Here is a 12,500-nt window from a genome sequence, read left to right on the forward strand (position 1 = left end):
TCGAGTCCCGGCTGGATCAGTGGTCATTTCTGTGTGGAGTTTGCATGTTCTCCCCGTGTTGGCGTCCAAACACATGCGCTATAGGGGAATTGATCAACTATATTGGCCGTAGTGTATGTGTGTGTGTGTGTGTGTGTGTGTGTGTGTGTGTGTGTGAATGAGTGTTTCCCAGTACTGGGTTGCAGGTGGAAGGGCATCCACTATGTAAAACATATGCTGGAATAGTCGGTGGGTCATTCCGCTGTGGCGACCCCTGATGATTAAAGAGACTAAGCATAAAGGAAATATGAATGAATATTTATTATTATTATTATTATATTGTTGATTTTGGGGTGAACTTTTGTCTGTTTTCGTGAGAAACTGGAATAAAATAGTGAAAGAAAAACAGCAGCAGAGGAAAAGACCAGCCCTCCTCACTGATCAGAAGAACACACACACACACACACACACACACACGCACACACACACATACACACACACACACACACTAGTATTGGTGGTTTACAAGGACTCTCCAAGCACTCATCGTATGGCTCCACCCCTAACCCAACCCTCACAGCAAACCTGTGGCAGATTTGAAAGTCAAATGATCTCGTTAAGTATGATTTTGTAAGCGTCTTGAATTACGAGGACACAATGGACCAGGGGTCTCAAACTGCCGGCTGGAAACTGACATCAAAAATATAATGAGATTCGGTCCACCTAAACATATTTTAAAATCACTCTCATCGTTGTGCAGTCGAATATACACCTTTTTCTTAGAATTACCCATGATGCTTTGCGTGTACGCGCAAGGAGAATGCTAAGAACTTCCGGTCGTCAGCTGATGTGTGTAAACAGTCACATTCGGACAGCTCTGAAACTATAGTTTTAATCTGTTTTATTCGCTTTTAACATCTTTGAACTGATACTGTTGTTGATCAGCGCCACCTCCTGGATGGATCATTTTAAAAAATGCCATCTAATAGGATGAAAACAACTGCTGCAAGGTATTTTACCCTCGTTGTCAGACGGCTTCTTCTGCCGTTTAACTAAAATGAAGCCTCGTCATCGCTAAAGTCAACATTTTCTCTTTCTTTCAAACATATAACCAACCCGGACTAATGTAACTCACCATAATGTTTGACACACACACATGTAGTCTCTACTGTCCAACTACACTGATTTAATAAGTCACAAAGTGATGAAATGACAGAAAAACACATACCGAGGTAAATACTACACAATACAAACTAACTCAATGAAACATAAACGGCTCCCGATTAGAATCAACACACAAATCATCCAGCAGAGTATCAGTCACACACTTTTATTGGTCATTTTTAGTAAATTGCATGACTTACACACCTGTTAAGTTTCATGCCAGTAATCTGGTTTGCTCTATAATGCAGTGAGGTATTGCGTGCATGTATGTGTGTGTATGTGTGTGTGTGTTGAACAGCCACTGAGCTAACAGCCCGGGGAAACGCACTGTATTTCTGACGGCACACACGTAGGGGGAACGTTTTTCTCTCACGCTTAAACCACATCAGACAGATTATAACGGCTTTAACACACCTTTCTAAGTTGTGTGTCACAAAACCACTCTGTAATCCACTCAAAATGGTATTGAAACCCATTTTCGGAGCACAAATGACCTAATGTAAACGCTGTAAACGGAAATTCTTACCATTCTACCCAAAGACGCTGCACGCTATGGTGCCCTCCATGCAGTAGCCAAGAAAAAGGTCTACAGCCACTTGGGGTTTTACCCCACCTACTGGACATTAACAGTATTGTGCTATATATCCGGGTTACTTTCAGGTTTCACGCACATGCAGATTATTCCTGGGGCTGATTTAAACGTTAAAAGTGCTCTATTTTTACTAAAGCGCTATTGTTGTAAACATTTAAGGGTCATTTGATAATTCATTTGTTTTATACCACCTGTATTTTGTTATATATATATATATACACACTTTCCCCCTCTTTGTTTTAGTTTTACAACAAGAAAGAAATATATTGAGAAGAACAATTGCCAGTAAAGTCACTAACATTACCCAAACTGCTTTCTGCTGTTCTCCCGGTTTCTGTTAAACGTTTGGTTAAGCAACAATTGATTGGGACACAATAATAGTAATTATTATTATGATGCCTATTATTAAATGTGTCGTATTTTCATAGCAATTTAAACTACCCCTTCAATATGTCCAATAAGAAACATGGAAAAGGAGCTTTGACTGCATTCCTACTCTGGGGTACATCAGTTTTCTACTGTTTTGTTGTGCTTGAATGTTAAAGCGGCCCTCCTTTGAATTGTCAGTCACTGATATGGCCCCCCGCCAATTTGAGTTTGAGACCCCTGCAATAGATGTCCTCATAAACCACCAGAACATTGCAATACCTAGATTATACACATCATTACGCACATGCGAGTCCCCATAAACCACCAAAACCAGTTCACACACACACATACTAACACACACATGCACAAACAGGTGTCAGAGTCTCTTGAGTCTACAGTCCCTTGCTGGTACAGTAGAGCTCTGAAGAGTCTCTCTCAGGTACAGTAGAGTCCCTCGATGGTACAGTAGATTCTCTCATGTACAGTAAAGTACAGTAGAGAATCTCTCAGGTACAGTAAAGTACAGTAGAGTGTCTCATGTACAGTAGAGTTCCTCGATGGTACAGTAGATTCTCTCTCATACAGTAAAGTACAGTAGAGAATCTCTCAGGTACAGTAAAGTACAGTAGAGTTCCTCGATGGTACAGTAAAGTACAGTAGAGAATCTCTCAGGTACAGTAAAGTACAGTAGAGTGTCTCATGTACAGTAGAGTTCCTCGATGGTACAGTAAAGTACAGTAGAGAATCTCTCAGGTACAGTAAAGTACAGTAGAGCGTCTCATGTACAGTAGAGTTCCTCGATGGTACAGTAGAGTCTCTCGGGTAGAGTACCTCACTGGTACAGTAGAACCTTTCATGTAATCAGGTAGAATGGAGTCTCTCAGGTACAGTGGTGTACAATAGAGTCTCTCAGGTACAATAGAGATCTCTCTCTCTCGTGTGCAGTAGACTGTCAGAGGTGCAGCTCCTTCAGCCGGATGTTCTGCAGTTTCTCGCGCAGCAGGAGGAATGAGGGCCGTCCCGCAGCGTCTAGAGTCCAGCACTGCTTCATCAGCTCATACACGGCAGGCGGACAGCCATCAGGAGCGTCCATCTTATAGCCCTTCTCCACCCGCGGGACCACCTCCTTCAGCGGCTGCAGAGAGAGTGAGAGAGATCTGAGAGAGAGCGCCATCTGCTGGACACACACACCACTGATACACACACACACACTCAAAACAACAGCAGATATACAAATCATTCACTGCGTCTCACATGGTACTCTGTGCACTTATGCACTCAACAGCACAGTATATGAATGAAGTGTTGTCGCAAATGAAACACTAATGCTTTTACACTAACTCAGTCTATTTCCCAGGCGACCTTTGACAGTTACCAAATTAGTGAAATAAATGAGCAAACTACCAAAATAGTAGCTGCCATGAGTATAAGCACATTCCCCATCAGCATTATCAGTGATGTAGGAGAATATTGCTGCACAAAACAAAATTAATAAAGTAATCCAACTAGTGCCTGATAGCCCCACCCCTTCATCTCTAGCTCCGCCCCTTCTGCTACTTGAGCAAAGCTGCAGCCGATGAGTGTGTGAAGTGTCCAACATTACACACTTATTTTTAAGGGTTGAATAGGTGTGGGTATTTAAAGTGTAGAAATAGTGCACAAGCATGTGAATTGGGATGCACCTATTACTTGCAGTGTGTACGATTGACACCTAGTGGTTGACATAGGAATCGCAGCCCACATTCAATACAACAGAGCGTTGAAGAGTGCTTGAAAAAAGCAGCCTTTGAATTCCATAGTATGGAAACAAATACCATGGAAGTCCATTGCTGTTTTTAGTTCATCTTCTTTTGTGTTCAACTAAAGAACAGGTTTGGAATAAGCGGTTATCACAAGAGCAAACCCACATGAAAAAATACTATTATAATTTATAGTAAATACTAGTGTTTGTGAACTATACTATAGAAAATAACTTAAATTAATCTGTTAAAGTGATTTTATAGTTGTTATGGTAACAACAACTACAGTAATTGATCTGTTGTTGTGATTCTATAGTTTCTATGGTAACATGAACTACATTGATTGATCTATTGTTGTGATTCTAAAGTTGCTATGGTAACAACAACTACAGTAACGGATCTGTTGCGGTGATTTTACAGTTGCTATGGTAACAACAACTACAGTAACTGATCAGTTGCGGTGATTCTACAGTTACTATGGAAACAACAACTACAGTAACTGATCAGTTGTAGTTCTACAGTTGCTATGGTAACAACAACTACAGTAATTTATCTGTTTTTGGTTATTCTATAGTTGCTATGGTAACAACAACTACAGTAATTGATCTGTTGTGGTGATTCTATAGTTGCTATGGTAACAACAACTACAGTAACTGACTGATCTGTTGTGATGATTCTACAGTTGCTATGGTAACAACAACTACAGTAACTGATCAGTTGTGGTTCTACAGTTGTTATGATAACAACAACTACAGTAATTTATCTGTTTGTGGTTATTCTATAGTTGTTATGGTAACAACAACTACAGTAATTTATCTGTTTGTGGTTATTCTATAGTTGTTATGGTAACAACAACTACAGTAATTGATTTGTTGTTGGGATTCTAGAGTTGCTATGGTAACATGAACTGCATTATTGATCTGTTGTTGTGATTCTATAATTGATATAGTAACAACTACAGTAATTCATGTTGCGGCGATTCTACAGTTGCTATGGTAACACAACAACTATTGTAACCGATTTGTTGTGGTGATTCAACAGTTGCTATGGTAACACGACAACTACAGTAACTGATGTGTTGTGGTGATTCTACAGTTGCTATGGTAACACAACAACTATTGTAACTGATGTGTTGTGGTGATTCTACAGTTGCTAAAGTAACACGACAACTACAGTAACCGATTTGCTGTGGTAATTCTACAGTTGCTATGGTAACAAGACAATTACAGTAACTGATTTGTTGTGGTGATTCTACAGTTGCTATGGTAACAAGACAACTACAGTAATATAAACAAAAGTGCCAATGCTGCAGTTTTCTACAACTATAGGGTATATTATACTACAATACACCACAGTTTACTGAAGTAAAAACTGAAGTATACTACAATATTTATTACAGTTATCAGTTCACTACAGTTAGCACTACACTATGCTGGAGCATTCATTAACAAAGAATAAATACTGTAGAGCTGTAAATACTGTAATATATACAATATAATACACTTTAAAATGTATAGTATATACTATAAATTAATACAAATTAATATATTTTCATTTTAGCATATTTTCAATTTTTAACCAGCTTGCAGTTTATCATCACATCCCAACATTTTAAATCGATCGATTACAATAAATGTAAACTCTGTCATTCTTACAATTCTGGGGTACGGCACACGTCCGAATGAGTAGATCTCCCACAGGAGAACCCCGAAACTCCACACGTCTGACTTAGTAGAAAACCTCTGTCAAGAATACAAGGAGAATTACTGAGAAAATTCACAAGTTAAGCACAGCACACTAAGTGTGTCCATCAGAACACCATCTACAGCCAACGTCAATCATCTGCAAATGCTAAATAGTAAATGTTTATGTGTGTGTGTTGTGTGTGGCAGAGATGTATAGTAGAACTACTTCACTACTGTACTTAAGTACTAAAAGGCTGTATCTGTACTCTACTGGTTTATTATAAGCTGCATCGTTATTCGTTACAATTATAAAAATGTTACGAATCATTCCAGACCCACATTATCACTGCCAGAGCAGCAGATGGCGCTGTCACAGGTTTGAATAGGCTGGCTCGTCTTCATTCAGACGATTAAAGAAGACAGCGCTGCCTGCCTGCATTGAGCGCGCTTTAGTTTGTTTTCTGGGTTTTCATGGAAATCCCCCTTCAACTCCTTCACATTCAACTGTTCATGGCGATGAGGAAAAAGACCACCCGTGACCCTATTTAGAGTCCATGTTTGCATTTGTCGGAGTGAAAGACGATTAATATAGAATGAAGTGCATACTCTGCCTCTCGAAAGATAAGTTAACTAACGTTAGCTACCCGCGGTTCATAACATGCTAAGTTGTTCAATTAACGTTAGCTTTCCGTTCTGCTAAAGCCTAGTTCACACTACAGGATGTTAAGCCTGATTTGAGCCCGATGTGGAAGTTAACGAGCTCGCCGACAGATCGGGCTGTGATCAGGAAGAAATCTGCGGGTGCTCGGCGCTCGCCAGTCTTTATGTGTGAACTACTGAATAACGCATCAAAGAGGCTTGCTGAAGCATCGCCGACACCTCGCAGACGGAAATCCAATATCTGGCATGCTGAATATTCCAGAGCAGTCGGCCGACTCGACCTCACGTGCTGTCAGATGTAGTGACGAGCTGCAGCCAATGAGAGAGCATATCAGCATGAGCTGAATGCCTGTGTGCTCAGGAGCTCAACAGAAACAGCTGTGATTGGCCAGAATGGGCATCGATGATCTCGCTTCATTCTGCGGACACGAGAGTCGGCTATATTAACAGGGGAACCAGAATTCTGTAACTATTAGAATCTCCATACTGCTCATTCAGAGCGTTCTCATATTAAACGTCATATTGTCACGTCATATTTACATTCAAAGCTTCTACTGAGATATTAAAATTAAGCTCTGAATGTCTGTCATCATATTTGATGACTCCAGTACCATAAAAATATGATCTATTTTAGTAATACAGCCTATAAATGTGTAGTTAAGAGACTAGAAGACACAAAGGTCTGGGCCTCGCGTTCATTTTCACTTTCAAACAGGAGCTATTTCCCTGCACAGAACATGCTGTTTTAAAAGATGTATCTAAAGTCAATTTACAGTATGTTTTTGCTATCAGAGAGTTGTGTTTATGTTAGCAGGAAGTTGCTACGCAAAAAAATGCACGCATATTTAAAATCACAGCGAAAAGTAGCAGACATGTAGGCATGTTGACCAATATGGTAATTAAAAGTAGAAATGCTCAGTTCTTTACTGTTTTGTAATTTAAAAAATAACAGGCTATAATATCAGGGTATAATATAATAATATCAGGGTGTTATAATTATGTTAGTTTTATTTAAAAAATTAAAAACTCTCTGTGTATCAATCCACTCTAACCTTGCAGATTGATCCGCTGATGCATCAGCTGACTGACGGTGTTTTTAAATGCTTCCTCTGAAAGCTTGAAACGCTGTCAGTGATGTCATCAGTGTTCAGCCTTTTCTGATGACTCCTCCCTCAACATTTGATTGGCTGTGGTTTGGTAGCTGGACTGAGCTGAGTTGTTGTCAGATCTTGTAGAGTGTGACCCCCCTCTTGTGGATCATTTACGTAGTGTCGTGTAGTGTGAACACCACAGCGATTAAAAGACACAAAATCAAGTGATGTAGTGTGAACAGCACAGCGATCTGCTGATGTTTACAATCCTGTAGTGTGAACTAGGCTTTAATCACATGCCCCCAAAAAAAGAGATTTAAAATAAACACGACAATATGATGTCTTTTGACTGCTTTCTTTAATAACTACATTACACAATACTTGTACTTTTACTTCAGCATTTGAGTAGTACATTTAGAAATAAACTACTTGCAATGCTGAAGTACAAAAACTGTTGAATATTTTAGTACTTCCACTTAAGTATGGTGCTTAAAGAGCGCTTCAACTTCTACTAAAGTCACTTTTTTGATAGAGCACTTGCACTTTTACTCAAGTCTGGGTCTCTAGTGCTTTCTACATCTCTGGTGTGTGGTCTCTGAGTGTCTGTGTTTCAGTATGAAAGTGTACGAGTGTGTATCTGTGTTTGTTTCTGTTTGTATATGTGTGCTGCATGTCCATCTGTAAGTATGCATGTCTGAGAATGTTGTGTGTGTGTGTGTGTAAAAGTGTTTGTGTGTGCGCACCTTCTCCCGCAGGGCCTCCGGCGCGGTCCACTTGATGGGCAGTTTAGCGGTGTCCTGCGAGCTCGAAGCCTCTTTGGTGAGACCGAAGTCACTGACTTTAGCGATGTTCTCTTCAGACACCAGCACATTACGAGCCGCCAGATCTCTGTGGACGAAGTTATTGACCTCCAGATACTCCATCGCTTCACACACATCCCTGAAAGAGCAACACAACAACCTGCTAAACAGCTGAGCACATACACACATCTCTTAAAGAGGAACACAACATCTATTGAATAGCTGAGTGCGTGCACACACACATACACGAGCACCATGCACATGCACTCACACACACACAGGTGCACGCACACATACGCACAAGCATGCAAACATGCTGAGACACACAAGCCTACACACGCATACTTGTACACACACTCAGTAAGACTCACAGAGAGAACTTGAGGAGACACTCGCCATCTAGAACTGTCCGGCCCCGAGAGCGCAAATAATCCACCAGACTGCCCTGCACACACACAAACACACATTTCAGAACTGGTAAGCGAACATTCTACTAGTATGTATGTGTGTGTGTATATATATCTATATATACAGTTGAAGTCAGGATTATTAGCCCCCCTGTTTATTTTTTCCCCAATTTCTATTTAACGGAGAGCAGATTTCTTCAACACATTTCTAATCATAATAGTTTTAATAACTCATCTCTAATAACTGATTTATTTTCTCTTTGTCATGATGACAGTAAATAATATTAGACTAGATATTCTTCAAGACACTTCTATACAGCTTAAAGTGACATTTAAAGGCTTCACTAGGGTAATTAGGTTAACTAGGCAGGTTAGGGTAATTAGGCAAGTTATTGTATAATGATGGTTTGTTCTGGAAAATATTGAAAACAAATATATCTTAAAGGGGCTAATAATATTGACCTTAAAATGGTGTTTAAAAATTAAAAACTGCTTTTATTCTAGCTGAAATAAAACAAATAAGACTTTCTCCAGAAGAAAAAATATTGTCAGACATACTGTGCACATTTCTTTGCTCTGTTAAACATTTGGGAAATATTTAAAAGAGAAAAAAATTCAATACACACACACACACACACACGTTTGTTTTTGTGAAAAGTGGGTACATTACATAGGTTTCCATTAATTTTATACTGTCCAAACCGTATAATGTATTGCCCTAACCCCACCCTACCCCTAAACCCAACCATTACAGGAGACAGTGTGCAGCTTTACTCTCTGATTAAACTCATCCTGTGGGATTTAGAAGCCTTTTGAGAAATGAGGACGTCAGCAATGTCCTCATATTTAACCTCCTCTTTGCAATACCTGCTTCATACCTATGTCATTATACAGATTTGTGTCCTGATATGTCACAAAAACATGTTCACACACATACACACACACATATACATATATATATATATATATATACATACATATACATATACATATATATATATATATATATATATATATATATATATATATATATACATACATATATATACATATATATACATATATATATATATATATATATATATATATATATATATATATATATATATATACACACATATATATACACATATATATACACATACATATATACATATATATATACACATATATACACATACATACATATATATATATATATATATATATATATAATATATAGTAATATAAATAATGTTTAGTTTTATACATTATATTTATCTTTTAAAAAATAGTTTACATTAGCAGATAAAACACAAGCTAGGCCTAGTGGGCAGAAAGGGGATGCCCCTCAGACACTTTTAGAAGCTGTCATTCATTCATCCTCACCATACTCAAGGTCTTGGTCTCTTGTTTATGCTCATAGCATCCACATTGGATTAAAGAACGGCATCTTAACTCTGTCTTTCGTGAAACGCAGATGCTGTTTAATGTATAGTAAATAAGACTCATTCAAAGTAGCGCCGCTGCATAAACAAATGTTATGAATGCATGCTACACTCCTGACTGTACAGTGTGTTTTCTTTTCCTTATAATGCTCAGAGTTTTGAGGTGAGGGATGTTTTCATTTGCTATTCACTGACAGTCAGACAGACTCATCCTGTTCATCAAACTCTGTCTTTTAAAATGGAAAGCTGAATAAACAGTCTCCTCATAAAGCCGGCGTATCAGCGCGCTGCTACATTGAACACACATGATTCAATTCACGCATTCTGATTGGTTCTCAGGATATAGCGGCTTTTGCTGTCGAAGGCAAGTGGTGTTTAGCGGCTTTAGCATACAAACTGTTATTCTGAATGCGCTGACGCTGCCATTTAGATGATTTGAAGCAAATCTATTTGTTGAACATGTACTACATGCCTAAAGCATTCACTCAATGCCCTTAGCTTATTTTGGTGGGCGTTTAGCGGCGTTTGCATCTGAACTCTTCATATGATCAATTATAGATGAGGATAGACTGACCTTAGCCATGAATTCAGTGACAATGAACAAGCTGCCTTTCTCCTCCACGATCACACCCAACAACTGCACCAGGTTAGTGTGTCTGAGCTGACTGCAACACACACGCACACACACACACACACACGCACACACACATGCAAATGCACGCGCACACACACACACACACACACACCAGAATTTAAAGACAGATTTGAACATGAATAATGTAAACCCTCAGTTATTAATAAGCTGGACAACAGCTCTGATACACATATAAAACAGATCGAGCGCAGTGTGTTTAAGCTAAGAACACCCACTATTCCTCCCTAATAAGGCCTTGATGCCGTCTGTAAAGGGTTTGTGTGTGTGCTGACACTCACGTCATCACTGAGGCTTCAGCCAGAAAGGCCTGCGCTGTGGCGTCGTGGAGAATACACTTCACTGCAACCCTCGTCCCTCTGTAGTCTCCCTTCATCACATCTGAACACACACACACACACATACACACACAACGTGAACACACTGATCATCTTAACACACACACACACCATGAACAAAGTAATTATCTGAACACACACTCACTCTCTCTCACAAACATACAGTGATCATCTGAACACACACACACGCACCATAACCACTGTGATCATCTCAACACACACACACACACACATCATGAATACTGATCATCTGAACACACAAACACACACAACATTAACGAAGTGATCATCTGAACAAACACACACACACCATTTGAACACGAACACAAACACACACACACCATGAAAAAGGTGACCATGTAAACGCACACATTTGAACACACACACACACGCACACACACACACACACACACACACCACCACCACAAAGGTGATCATCTGAACACACACACTGATAATTTGAACAACATCATCTGAACACACATACACACACACACATACACTGATCGTCTGAACACACACCCACATCATGAACATGATTGATTAAACGCGCATGCGCACACACACACCATGAACACTGTGATCATTTGAACACTGATCATCTAAACAGACACACACATCATAAACATGATTGTTTAAACACACACACACACACACACACACGCGCACACGCACACACACACACACACACAGGAACATCATGATCACAGTGATTATGTGAACACATACACCATGAACACACATTCACACCCTGAACACATTGATCATCTAAACACACACACACACACACACACACACACACGCACGCACACGCACGCACAGCTTCAGTTAGATGATCACACACCTCCAAACTCTCCTTTTCCGATGGGCTGGAAGAGCTTGAGGTCTCTGCGGTTTAGAGCCCATCCACCTGTGAACACACACACACACACAAACACACACACACACACACACACCTCATCAGCACAGCTCTCACTTCTGCTTCACACGCTGCTTCAGCTTCACACTCATCCTCAGCTCGTGATCTTGCACAGTTAAAGATAGCCGTGTGTGTGTGTGTGTGTGTGTGTGTTCTGTGATATTAATAACTCTGAATTATTCTGCAAATATGAGGACTAATGTTATTATTATAAACTTATTATAAAGGTAACACACACACACACACACACTCACACACACATCATTTTCACAAATTAAATATATATATATAACATTCGGTATTCACCTGCTTTGCTCGCGTGAAGTTTCGAACGCAATTATTTTTGTCAGTCGAGTTGCTTCTCAATTCTAAGATCGCCTTTACATGCATATTGGACCATCCTTATTGTCGAACGCTGCTTTTAAGAATTATTATCTGGAAAAATTATTTTATTATCTGTGCAACATTGTTTACAGATATCCAGTCCTTCGACACAAATAAAGAATAAAACAAGTATTGCAGTTATCTGCCTGACATTTAACCACAATATTATTTTCTAATGATGGCTTCATCTTTTATTCCCTTTTTTAGCTTTCTGATTAAGTCAGATTTAATAATGTAGGGAATCATCTGATTTCATTAATTGTCTATTAAGTGTGTATAATAATTATTTGAATA

At 39.2% G+C, this 12,500-nt stretch overlaps 1 protein-coding gene across 1 annotated transcript in view; it reads right to left on the reverse strand.

The window, feature by feature from the left end:
* Nucleotides 1–12,500, reverse strand: part of LOC130246162 (tyrosine-protein kinase CSK) — a 49,567-nt gene that overhangs the window by 1,494 nt on the left and 35,573 nt on the right. Inside the window, exons 7-13 of the mRNA XM_056479055.1 lie at nucleotides 11,748–11,813; nucleotides 10,847–10,946; nucleotides 10,488–10,578; nucleotides 8,451–8,524; nucleotides 8,023–8,218; nucleotides 5,499–5,585; nucleotides 1–3,239 (exon numbers count right to left, since the gene is read on the reverse strand). The exon at nucleotides 1–3,239 is cut by the window's left edge and continues 1,494 nt beyond it. Coding sequence (XP_056335030.1) covers nucleotides 3,057–3,239; nucleotides 5,499–5,585; nucleotides 8,023–8,218; nucleotides 8,451–8,524; nucleotides 10,488–10,578; nucleotides 10,847–10,946; nucleotides 11,748–11,813 — 797 coding nt within the window. The 3' untranslated portion in view covers nucleotides 1–3,056. The remainder of the gene's footprint in view (nucleotides 3,240–5,498; nucleotides 5,586–8,022; nucleotides 8,219–8,450; nucleotides 8,525–10,487; nucleotides 10,579–10,846; nucleotides 10,947–11,747; nucleotides 11,814–12,500) is intronic.

The sequence above is a fragment of the Danio aesculapii genome, chromosome 18, assembly GCF_903798145.1.
Source record: "Danio aesculapii chromosome 18, fDanAes4.1, whole genome shotgun sequence".
Taxonomy (NCBI): domain Eukaryota; kingdom Metazoa; phylum Chordata; class Actinopteri; order Cypriniformes; family Danionidae; genus Danio; species Danio aesculapii.